This window comes from Boleophthalmus pectinirostris, unplaced genomic scaffold (assembly GCF_026225935.1).
Source record: "Boleophthalmus pectinirostris isolate CB_2022bp ecotype Guang Dong unplaced genomic scaffold, ASM2622593v1 HiC_scaffold_3, whole genome shotgun sequence".
Taxonomy (NCBI): domain Eukaryota; kingdom Metazoa; phylum Chordata; class Actinopteri; order Gobiiformes; family Gobiidae; genus Boleophthalmus; species Boleophthalmus pectinirostris.
In genome coordinates this window covers 36,502,233-36,514,778 of record NW_026571299.1, presented here as the reverse complement: position 1 = coordinate 36,514,778, position 12,546 = coordinate 36,502,233, and the positions used below count along the sequence as shown (strand labels likewise).

The 12,546-nt window shown below is 39.2% G+C and overlaps 1 protein-coding gene across 4 annotated transcripts in view; it reads left to right on the top strand.

Annotated features, from left to right (window-relative positions):
• The window catches only part of arhgef10la (Rho guanine nucleotide exchange factor (GEF) 10-like a), a 105,988-nt gene extending 94,900 nt beyond the window's left edge, over window positions 1-11,088 (top strand). For all 4 annotated transcript variants that reach the window (XM_055160699.1, XM_020940250.2, XM_055160698.1 and 1 more), the window contains 3 exons: window positions 3,078-3,249; window positions 7,398-7,517; window positions 8,351-11,088. In XM_055160699.1, coding sequence (XP_055016674.1) covers window positions 3,078-3,249; window positions 7,398-7,517; window positions 8,351-8,895 — 837 coding nt within the window. In that variant the 3' untranslated portion in view covers window positions 8,896-11,088. The remainder of the gene's footprint in view (window positions 1-3,077; window positions 3,250-7,397; window positions 7,518-8,350) is intronic.
• The last annotated feature ends 1,458 nt before the right edge of the window (window positions 11,089-12,546 follow it).

Below are 12,546 nucleotides of genomic sequence, written 5' to 3'. Positions count from 1 at the left end.
CTCCTTCTACTTGTTCTCCTCCATCACTCACATGTCCACACTTGCTCACTGCACTCCCGCCTGTTTGTAGCATGGGGAGGGTGACCCGGCCAGAGGACAGACACACCTTGTCAGTTGGCGTAATGAAGGCCTAATGAGCTATTCAGAGCAGATGCAGTGTTTGTGGCTCTACCTGTTGTTGTCTCCCCTCTCTCAGCTGTTAGACCTGTACTTGGATACTGATGCTTGGTGCAACACTGCTGAGTTGAGTGTAAAGGGCACATTACCACTGTCAGGCTCCAGTGAACAGCTCATCTCTGTAAGCATTGCTGGATTTAGCAGCCTAATAGCAGGTGGCTGGCTCGGGCCAACTGTTGTGGCTCGTCCTTATCCTCTCTTTGACACAGACCATGTTTCATTTACCCTGCGTACTTTATTTTTGTACACAGTTTTCACAGAGTACATGGAGTCATCTGTACTTGGAGTAACAGTTCAAGTTTAGGTAGATTAACGGTTTAAGATGACCTCTAATAACAAATTAAAGGCACTGCACTGATTTTTATGTTTTTTTTTTTTTTTTTTTGGTCTTTAAAAATAGAACAGTTCACTTTAAACTATTTGTAGTGATCCACACTAATTCTTTACTTCCCTACAAATTATCTTTCTAATTCTTCACAGTGATGAATTATAAGCGTGTTCCACAACTTTCAGAGGTCAGTGCAGAGTTTCTGCTAGTAACAACAAGGATACTAACACCACACCAGTGTTCCTTCCTTGTTCGTGGCTGATAAAAACACTTTATTATTAGATGTAGACAGCATTCAGTGGTCCTATTTGACCAAGGCTGGCCCCTATTAAAGTAATACTTTCTTTAAGCCAAGACTACAAGTGACTATGTTTTTATGTAAAATGTAAAGCAAATTGTAATGAATGTTATATTAGGTTACCAAAATGTAATGTACTTGGATGTTACACATTGACTGTATTTAATGTGTGTACAGTGAAGTAATACTACAATATTGTAAATATTGTAATGGTTCACCCTGTGTTTTTATAATACATTTTGCCATTTTATTTTTTCACACTCACATATGTGTACAATATGACTTACCAGAAATACTACAAATACCAGTCTTTGTGTGCCTGCTGGAGTAAGTCATTGGTTTGAGGTTCATATCAGGTAAAGCTAATTGTAAAGGCAAAAAATATATATATTAAGTCTAGTAGGGTGAACAGAAAGCTGTGTAATTTTAAAGATGACGGGCAAATGGTATATCACAATACCAGACAGGAAACAGCTTATGTGATCAAGGTAATAATAATGCAGTATTTACTGACTCTAAGTACTTTTGACTTTTGTGTGTACGTTTTTAAGGAATCACAAAAGTAAGTTTGAAAGTTAGTTTGAAACCCTTTATTTTTCTGAAACACTAAATGTATGAAACAATTTAAACTACAGCACTAAACCGCTGAATAGAATTTGACAGCATGCAAGTTTGAGAGGCAGGTGAGCAAATGGCCTTGTAAAGTGTAGCTCACTCAATATATAGGGCACACAATCTCCCAGGCGAGCTCCCAGTGTGCCTGTAGTGTTAAGTAATAGCAGCAAGCGACTGAAGGTGAAATTTACACTTTTATTACAGATACCTTCTGTTTGTAAGCCACCCTCGCCCAGCCGGAGCATGCATCTGCAGCTGAGAATTCATTTGTAAAGGAAAAAAACACACACATCAAAGACTTCTTCTCCTCTTTCCCTAATTTCAAACAAAGAAGGACCCGTTGGCAAGGGCACACTAACAGGTGGTAATCCGCCAGTGCACTCGTGTTGAGGAGCTGGGTGTGCCTCTCATCTCCACTGGCTGACTAATTGCCCGGGCTGGTGCAATGACAGTGATAGGGGCTCCAAGATGGTGCCCAAACCAGCCCCAGTCACGCCTTGGACCGGGGGGCTGCGTGTGTCCCCATGATAAGGCTCATTGCATTTATACAGAGCTACTCATTAACACTCGTCGCCCCCAAACTCCTTTTTCCCCATTGTGCTCATAAAAACATGGCAGCCAGGGGAATGCTGCAAAACATGCCCCGTGCATCAGAAAGTAAATGACAAAATTAGGAGGCACTTTATTTACAGAAGATGTAATGTAGTTTTAACCAAACACAGAGGGGTGTTACTAAACTCCTCTAGACCTGCTCATGTTAAGGCTTTGTACTGTGTTTGGAACCTCATGAAGTGAAAATCTCCAGCCAACAGTTTTCGTTGGGAAATAGGCAGCAGTAGGAGAAAGCTCTTGAACTGAAGGTCCTACATTGTGCAGAACTGACTCGTGTGAGCTTTAAGCCATATTATAATGTCATCCAAAATTTACTTGGAGTTGTGTTTTGTTTCATTTACACATGTTTGAATAATCCTGAATTATTGGTGTGTCTCCAAAGCTCAAAATGCTCTGTTCCATCTTGTGATGTCATGAAGTGCTAGTTTTCAAGTTAACAGTTTTACCTTTTGTTCAGATAGAAATGTCCAATTCCAGGGCTGAAATTGTCCGAATGATTCTAAAGATGGTATATGAAGTTTAAAAACAGTGGAGCACTTACTATGCAGGGTTTGTGTGCTAATGGTGCATTGTGGAGGGTCCTTCAAATTCTTTTCTCCATGGAGATGTTATTTCTTTATCAGGAATATTTCACTGTATGGTATTAAATCTTTCTATCCTCATGGAGACCAAACCAGACCAAGTTACAAGTGAGATCTGTGGAGAGGCAACCCCTCTCACAGTCAGAATGCCTGTTTTTCAAGGTATTTATGAGCTACAAAACCCCCGGGAATTGGACAAATGTAAGGTAGAACTCTTTAATGTCATACTGTGGAACTGGACCTCCAACCAAAAAGTGAATCTTTTAAGATGTATGAATGAAACAAACCACAACTCCAGGTATGTTTGGGATGAGGATCAACATTACACACAGGTCAGAAAATAATCAAATAGGCCCTTTAAATATATGACTACATTATCGTTATACACACTAATTCTAATTCTGTAATTCTAACACTGTTTTTTAGCCAGGTAATAGTGATACTTGTTTTCTTTGCTCTTTTCCAGAGGTTTGAAGTGCACCCTGACCCGGTGGTGAGTGTGGCCCACATGGCGCAGGCGGGCGGGGGTGTGTGGATGGCATTTTCTGAAGGTTCCTCCATTCGTCTCTTTCACACCGAGACACTAGAGCTTCTGCAGGAAATCAACATCTCCACACGCTCTACACTGCTCAATACAGGTACGTCCCTCACACAGGCCCCTCCCTCTGCTGGGATCATCTAGTTCCAGTGATGGCGCTCCTCTTTAGCAGGATAATGATCCAGTTTTGTTCATGAAGCTCCTTGGGTCTCCCCTGTATAAGTATCCATCTCAAGTGCTCACCAGAACTGAGCCACCAGTGAAAAGAAGGAATTAATAAAAATGAAATAAAGTGGTTGAGGAGTGGTGAAATGGCAGCAGTAAAGCTGTTCAAACTGGAGGTTCCCATGGAAACACTCAGTGCCTTTTATTTAATGTTCAGGCGCTGCAGGTACTTTTCCCCTTTGCTTCGCTGGCACAGGCGCAGTGTTTTCTCTTTTCAGCTAATATTTACTTTTTTTGCCCCAATTTCCAACACACTGTATATCTTCCGCTCAGCTTTCAATTTGTCTATTTCACTATCTTGCTTCTAACTCTCAAATATGAAATGCCATGAGGAGCCTATTAGCCTGTTTCGATTGAGCAATCCTTCAAGTTGTATTATACATATTCAGTTTAGAGCACTTAGGCAAAAGTAGCTTTCTTCATCATTCTTATATTTGAAAGAGCAAAATAAAATCATTCTTTTCATATTTCCCCCTCACTTTAAGTGCATCATTGTGTATAAAATTGAGGGGCCACAAGTGCATGTGATACTAGAAGCAGTTCTTGGAGTAAAAGATTGTCCCATGTGCCCAGAACAGAAAGCAGTATATTTGAAAGGAAAAGTATGGGTTTTTATAGTATTGTATACCATAGCCTTAATATTTCCTTTAGTACAACTTAATAACTAATACATAATGAAAGTGTGTGTGTTTGTATGTATGTTTATCTATCTATCTATATCTATCTATATCTATCTATATATCTATCTATATATATCTATATATCTATATCTATATCTATATCTATATATATATATATATATATATATATATATATATATATATATATATATATACATACATACATACACATACACATACATATATACATACATACATACATATATAATGTATGCATATATGTATATATAATATTCTTATTCAAAATGTTCTTCTTCACTGATATCCTCATCTCTGAAAAGCATTGCATATACTTATTCTGAGAACAGAGTTTCATCAGCCTGATTGAACAGTTACCAAGCTGTAACTAGAGCATGATGACTTCCTCATTCACTTATAAATAAAAGAGGGACATCCCTACCTCCACCATTCTTTAAAGAGGTGAAAAGTATGTTCATAGCTTCACTACACAGCGTTTTCATTATTTGAGTGCAAGGCTTGAGAGAATCACAAAGTTTCCTTCGTTTTAAATTTGCCTCAACAAGTTGAAGCTGGTTATCATTTGAGCATAAATTTAACTACAGCTGTGTCAAGTGAAATGACTGAACTAAATCAGTTATTGCCATTTTATTCTTTTGCCTTTTTTGGGGGGAATCAGTTCAGTCAGTTTGTTTGCTTTGTATTTAACATTTTTACTTTAAACATTTTATTTTATTTTTTAACTTTTAGACCAGCACTAATGGTACATAAGCTTGTGTCCACTTATTTTATTGTTCAGGTTTTTATCAGTTGTGTTTGTATTACTTTTTTCTCCTCTTGAGTGACATTTCCTGCATTTACACTTTACACCACTGATAGAACCACCACAAAAAACAGGTAAACCATTTTTCCTTTGCACAATTTCTTTCCAAAGTTCACATTTCTTTTCATGGAAATGCTTCTTGATAGAGTTATGAATCCAGGGCCATGCTATGCACAGAGGGCTGGTGACCCATAGGTCCTCCTCGCAGCTCTTTCTCTCCTGTTGAAATATGCAGCACATCTGAGGCAGGGTGGCAGCCCGGCGCAGCGGCCCCGCCGGGAGAGCCGGGGGAAAAGCAGCTGATCGGTTCATGTCTTCAGGGGGTTAAAAACAGAAAGAGCTTTGAGTTACGTTGTGATTTGTAGAACTCACAAGAGACCATCCCTTGATGCTTTACAGATATGCTTCATAAAATAGTAATAGTTTTCTTTTATCAATGGCTGCCTTTTTCCTTTAGGTTTCTTCTCGACTATAGGACAAGCAGTAATGATACAGCCCCTAATCCTTTCCTTTAAAAAGTATTTCTCCTCAACGGGGAATTATACGGGCAGTAAACAGCAGAGAAGTTTCAGAAGCAGGCGAAAGTGCTGATCTCCTCTCCGCTAATGCCTTTAATAGCAACATCCTCCGGGTGCAAAAATATTACTCCAAAATAAACTTTCTTTCAGTGACATATTGCATGGAAGGAAGGAAGGCATTTATCTTTGGAGACACCGCTCTTTTTTAACCCCAGTGCCTGCTATGGGAATAAACTCGAAGTTTGAGATGCTGGAGGTTAAAATGCGCCTCTTCAAGTACCATTGTCATTACGCTTCTTTATCAGGACTCCACAGTCATATCAATAGAGTGGGTGTCCGCATCAAGCATCGCTCCTTCATTTCAAGCCTCCAGCCAAAGTACAAATAGACTCTGTGAGCAGGTGGCAGACAGTATTAAGAAAGCGCAGAACGCAAGCAAATTGTGACCCTGCTATAGTCGCTGTGTCAACCCATCTGCTGTTCTGTTTACTGTTTGGCTCGGCTTCCTGCTTCTCTGTCTGCAGAGACTCCTGATCTGATGATGTCACAGAGACATGTAAATGAGGTCTAATCTTACAATGACACAGAGCAAACATGTAGAATCCGTTTACATATTTGGGATCATATGAAATACTGCTCTAATTCAATTATATTGCCAAGTGATTATGATAAATGTGTCAAGAGGACACAGTGAAGTGCATGTGAAACTAAAGGGTGCCAATTGAATCCTTTACACTCCCTTACTAATGTAACCTTGCACAGCAAGATGGATTCTCGTGATATTTGTGAGTTCACAAACTCACAAGAATCCATCTTGGCATGCACTCCCTTGTGCGATAGGGCCTGACAGGTGGTGAGCGACCAATCACAGAGCAGCACTGAGGTTTGTGCGGAAGCCAAGTACAGACTATTTTGTTTGTGCAGTTGTGGACAGGGAAAATGTCTGTGCTTTTCTCTCAACCGGATTTCACTAAAGTTAGATTTTTTGGCTCGTTCTGTTGTTGTGAGGCCTCGACAGTCACATTCAAATAGTTACCATGACGTTCTGCATTTTCCAATCGTTTTTAGCAAGAACGATCCCAGATTAATAATGTGTAGAATTCAGCTCAGAGTGCTATACAGGTTACTGCCTCCAGAGAGGAAACTCAGATATTTTTGTGCCGACTGTTGTAGCTTAATGCAGCATTGGCCCATTCAGGTAAAAAGGTGAAATCACTTATGTTTAAAGTGGACATATTATGGAGAATTGTCTTTTATGTGCATTTATTGCTTTGATTTTCCCTCAGGATAAGCTGTGTAAACATCCTGTATTCTCTTGCATCAGTGCTTAGAAATGTTTTGTGTTTTTCACCTAGCCTCTATATAATATAAGGCTCTGAACTTGCTCCATTCCTCATTTTTTGTTAATTTAAACATTTATTGAGCTACATTAGCACAAAAATATAAAAAAAAAATCTTCCACTTAGTACAGTGATCTGCTATCTGTAGACATCAGCTTGGGCCAGGTCTAGAGCTAGGGTAACCTTAGGGTAACCTCTCACATTTTCTTGCAATCCTAAGAAAACATTTTTATTCAAGAACTAAAAATTCAGAACAGAATGTTAGTTAATAAGTTATCAGCCTTACTTGCTCATCCTCATCATGTTTTTGAAGATGTTTAAAATTTCAGACTCTCCTGAGGAGGATGCAAGGCTTGCATTTCAAAATAAATTAGTTCCTTATTGAAAGGAAAGTTGAAAGGAATTTCAACTGGGTCAACGGCAGTGAGACAAATCCAATATTTCATAAACTTCTGTAATGTGGACCCCTGGCTGCTTCTGCTGTGTATGTGCTAAGCTTGTCAAACACAGATCAGAGTTTAAGCTTTGCACAAACACAGGCCAACGTTTATTGAGACTTGGATGGAGTTCAAACTTTTATCCCCATAAATGTGATTTATTTCTGTCTGAACTCCTCAAATAACTACCTAAAGGCAGCATACTGTCTTTACCCTGACCCAGTGATTTAAGATAATTATTTATTTGTGTTTGGTTTTATGTTTCAGGTCAAAAGATGCGAGTTACGAGTCTGCTTATTTGCCAGGGTCTCTTATGGGTGGGCACCGCTCAAGGTCTAATTGTCACTCTACCTGTTCCCAAATTGGAGGGCATCCCCAAAATAACAGGTATGGTCCCATGGAGGCGTCTGTGTGTGAGACCGGCCTCTCTAGAGGTCAAAAGCAAAGCAAAGAGGTTCTTTATGATAGAAAATTACTCTGCTCTGCCCATTATTGGGGTCACACTTCACATTTTCCTTGTGGCACTAAGAAGCACTGCAATGAGTTCCAAGTCAGCAACACAGCAATCATACAGTATGCAGTATATATAGAAAATATTCTTCCAGGATAATTTAAAAAAGTGCCCAGCAGCATTTTGTTTATTATGTGGGCTGAATGAGGTCATTACATTCCCTCTTGTACCTTCCTCGTGACCATTTTTACTACCAGTCAGTTTATTGAACAACATTGTAAATGTAAATAACTTCCAGCAGTAATTAGCACAGTCACAGTCTGAATGAACTCAGAAGAGTCAATAACACATGATGTCAGCCGGATTCAAATCTGTTTTCTTTAAAAAGAACTTGTTTTACTTGTAATTACCTCACTAGTACTGTTGCTTGTGAATAACTTGGTTGACAATGACAATAAACAACAACAACCTTACTAGTATTACAACTACCACAAATACTAATTATAACTTTTTAAATAAGAGGGCAGAACCATTGATAACATTTACAATCTATTCTAACTGGTTGCCAGTCAGGTCATGCTTCACTGTGATGTCCTTGTCTCCTGGTGTTTGCGGCAGCAAGCTGAATCTGATCTGCCAATTTCCCTGGTGTAAATTCCCTTGCAATATCTTATGACATTCATAAAAGAATAGTGCTATGCCTTGTCCTCTGTCTTAAATATGTAAAAGTGAGGTGTTGTACATTGATGGTTGTGCATTTGTGGCACAGGAAAAGGGATGATTTCTCTGAATGCGCACTGCGGGCCCGTGGACTTCCTGGTGTCAGCCTGCAGCTCCCTGTCTCCTGAGCTGCTGAAGAGGGACTCGTGGTGCGATGGGCCAGACTCCGCGTGTGGAGGAGACGAGCGCACTGACTCTTCTTCTCAAGAGTCGCTCCAACAGGCCTCTTCAAACCAGGGAGACGCCAAAGGCAGGGGCCGCGGCGTGCTCCTCCAGTACAGGCTGCGCTCTACTTCAGGGTTACCAGGACGACCATTAACAGCTCAGGGTGACGAGGTGTCTCAGTCGTCCCTGGAGTCTCTGGAGCACAGTGTGGAGGACGGCTCTATCTATGAACTGAGTGACGACCCTGAGATGTGGGTGCGAGGGCGCCCCTGTGAGCGGGACGGGGGGCGCAGGGACCGCGTCAGCTCTGTGGCTGTGCTCTCTGGAGGGAGGGGCTTCCGCAGACTGAAGGAGAGAGGCACAAGCAGGACAGGTGCAGAGAGCACAGAGAATGTCCTCATGGTGTGGCAGCTCCCACTAACTGTCTAATCATGTTGTACGTGTATTTATAAATGTCTCAACCCACACTCACAAGGTACACAAACTCAAGGGATTTTAATAATAACATGAGAGCGAGGTGGTGGAGCTTAAGTAAACATAATTTAGTCCTGCTCTACACTGTCTACACAATAAGAAGATCTGATTGTATGTGGCCCATCCAGCCTTAAAGGTGGAGTAACTACTGGTTCACTCTTCTGCTTGAAATGCAGTGCACACTTAGTATCAAGTACAGCAATTATTTCCCAGTAATCCCACTTTGATAGTGGGCTTTGTGAGATTCACATACCCAAACAATTAGGTTTTCAATAATGTAATTGTTTTCTGTTGTTTTTATTTTTTGTTATTTTAGCTCATCTCATTGCACATTGTACACTGGTGTTGACTAATCTTATTGTTTTGCCTTATTTTCTAATTAAAAAACACATTAAATAGCTAAGCGTTAATGAGGAGATAGTTTAAGTGTGCAGTGGATTAGAATGGCTTACTCTGCCTTTAAGACTGATGCTTGCGTTTAACCTCATCATCACGCCGTGTGCTCTGCCACATCCATTTAAAGTGAAGCTCTTTTGTGTGCACGCCTGCTCATGGCACGGCTTAAAGATGCAGTCTTTGTTGGATGTGCCATGCTCTGCAGACTTGGAGATGGACGCCTTTTATCTGATCCTGTGGGAGAGATCCCATCTGTTTAGAGCTGAGAGCCTGGGACTACCGCCGCATAACAAAGCACATCACTTTATTAGCTCTGCCAGCCATTCCCATGTCCCTTATAATGTGAATGTACAACACCTTCCATTGTGGCTTAAAATGGACACTTTTTAGTCTTTTCAAAACAAGGTAAGAACTTCAGTTGGACTGTCCCAGTGGTAGAAATGCCTTTTGCTTATTGCCTTATGTCATGTTGGAACAAGATGACTGTAAAACTAAAGCCAAAACACTCTAAATGATGATGTCATAGTATCAGTGGACACACACATTTGAAAACAAACAAAACAAATAACTAAATATATTTTTACATGCATTTAAATGAAAGGCATCCAAAGGCGTTCAATAATTATAAGACTTGTAAACAACAGCACAGTCCAAGACACAGTCCCTTTGGCAGAACAAAACAGACAATGAAAGCACTGTTCAAAACAATAATAACAACATGAAAATGTCTTAAATGTATTGAGATTCACTGTACAATTACATCTAATCTTTATTCATACAATAAATAGGATTAGAGTTGGTGCATGTCAATGAATTTAAATGTACTGGAAAAGCTTTTAACGCTTGGAGCATTGTGAGCCTTTTACTCATTGGTCATTCATTTTTTTTAAAGGTTTACTATGTAAATCTTCTGGTGTCCATGAAGATATTTATATTTTGCTAGAAATGTTCCACAATATGGTATTAAACATATCTATTTTCCATTTATTCAGTTACAAGTGTTTGTATTGCTCTAAAATACCTTGAAAAACTCACTGTGACTGGGGTCGCCTCTCCATCATACCTGACCTGTAATTTGGCCTGATGCATCACCTTTTTGTCTCCATAGAGATAAATAGAATTTCATACTGTGGAACATTCCAGACAAAGCAATAACATCTCCATGGAGTCAAGCAGGTGATGAACCCTCCAAAGTTACATAGTGAACCTTTAACTGATTGCTATAGCTAACATTAAATCTGACCACAATAAATCAAGTTGCCCTGTGAGGAAATGGCTGGAATAATGTACCTTTTCCATCATATTGTAATTTATTGATAAACATAATTGGAATTAACAGAGCATGTAATTACTGGTAATTGTCAGTATTATTTCAAAAAGGAATGTTTTTCATTTTGAACTTGTCTTAGAAGATTTTGTGTTTTATGTGGGAAAGATATTTATTAAAATTCAACAGTTTTTACTAACAAACCGTTGTGCATAACCTGAAATAATAACTTGCCACACACAGCTTTGATGGGTTTTGCTCTGCTCTTTACAAACTAATCACATGAGCAGCCTTGTCAACATGAACTACTGACATCAACAAAACAACGCACCAAACAAGGAAGTGAACGTGATTTCACTGAGCCTTAACAGGTGAAGCACATCATTCCACTGCAAGGATACATCGAAAATGATTAAACAACTGCACACATTATATTGTTTTTCCCAATTTCTATTTAGTCTTTCCTGTCACACACCGATCCCCATCTCCCTCCATCACTGATGAGGCATAAAGTTCACATTTCAGATTCTCCCACCGGCTAATTGATAATTTTCTCTTTCTATTCCATCTTGCAACTTAAAATTCAAAAGCACTTAAACAGCCAACCATCATTCAAGCTGTAACCCGCCCTTGAATGCTGTTATTTTCATGTAAATCTGGGCCTACAACTCTGTCGTATTCTTTAATTCATGTGGTTGAGGTCAAAAGTGGTTTCATGGTCACTGGAGAGATGCTAAAGAGAGCCCTCCACCACAAGTCCTTATGCCACAGGCTCAACTAGGATGTTCTTCACTATTATTCTTTAGTTTACTCTCTAAACTGATTTGACTATACTTTTTTTTATCAGTTGTTGCATTAATCTGCTGTCTGTTAAAAGTTTTCAAAGGTGATAATGTTAAGATTAGTTAAGGTTAAGATTAGACAAACATCTGTAATGATTAAGATTGGAATTATAAAACATTATAAAAAGGTTGGGATTTGAAATGTATAAAGTCACACGAGGGGCCTGCTGGTAGAGCCTGTGGGGTTGGGTCCACTGGGTAGATGTCTGCGCTCAAATCCTAGAGATGTTCGCTCACCTAATGCAAAACCTATGGATTTTGTTAAGCATTTTCTCGTGTAATAACTAACTGAGAAATAACTGAGTGGGGCATACATTTTTTGTCCAATCAGGCACATTCTTCACAAAGACTCATGGGTAAACATCTACCTAGTACTACTCTAGATTATTGATTTCCTGTTTTGATGTTTTTAAAAGAGTGAGGAAAAAAAAAGAAAGAAAGAAATTAGTGATCTTAGTAAATTTAGCTTGGTTTCTTTAACAAAACACAAAGTCCACAATAAATGTAAACAGGAAACATGCGTTATGCCAGGTTGTAGCAAAAGTACAAATTTCACCTGTAGTCCTTGTAATACCTATAGACAGTTATTCATCAAATGTAAACCTGATTTTACCTAGTCTGTTATTTACACATGTAGGCCAAGTATTGCAAGCCATGTCATCACTACATGGAGCCCTAATCCACTCTCTTTCTACACGAATGTTGCTTAGCTATCACAAGATGAAGGCACAATAAAAGAAAAACAGCAAATTACCACTACGGCATTTCTCCCCTTACATATAATCATAATTTATTTTTCCCTCTATACAGTAAGTTTGCTGTATTATAATGTTAATAATGTCACACCTTTCTCCATAAGTCAGCAAATGAAATCCACTCTTTGATCTTAGGACTTGCTTATTTAAATTACAATGAGTTCCTCGTCTCATATTCTGTAATCCTCTGACTTAAAAAGGCAATGCAAGGCCTTATGTAAAACCAAGCTCTCAGTCTAGACGGGAGGAGACAGAATGTGACTTCTATCATTTGTTAACTACATTATCTTTTAAAGGGCAACAGCTAAAGCTGTATTAATCTATAGATGAAAGTTCTGTTCAAAGT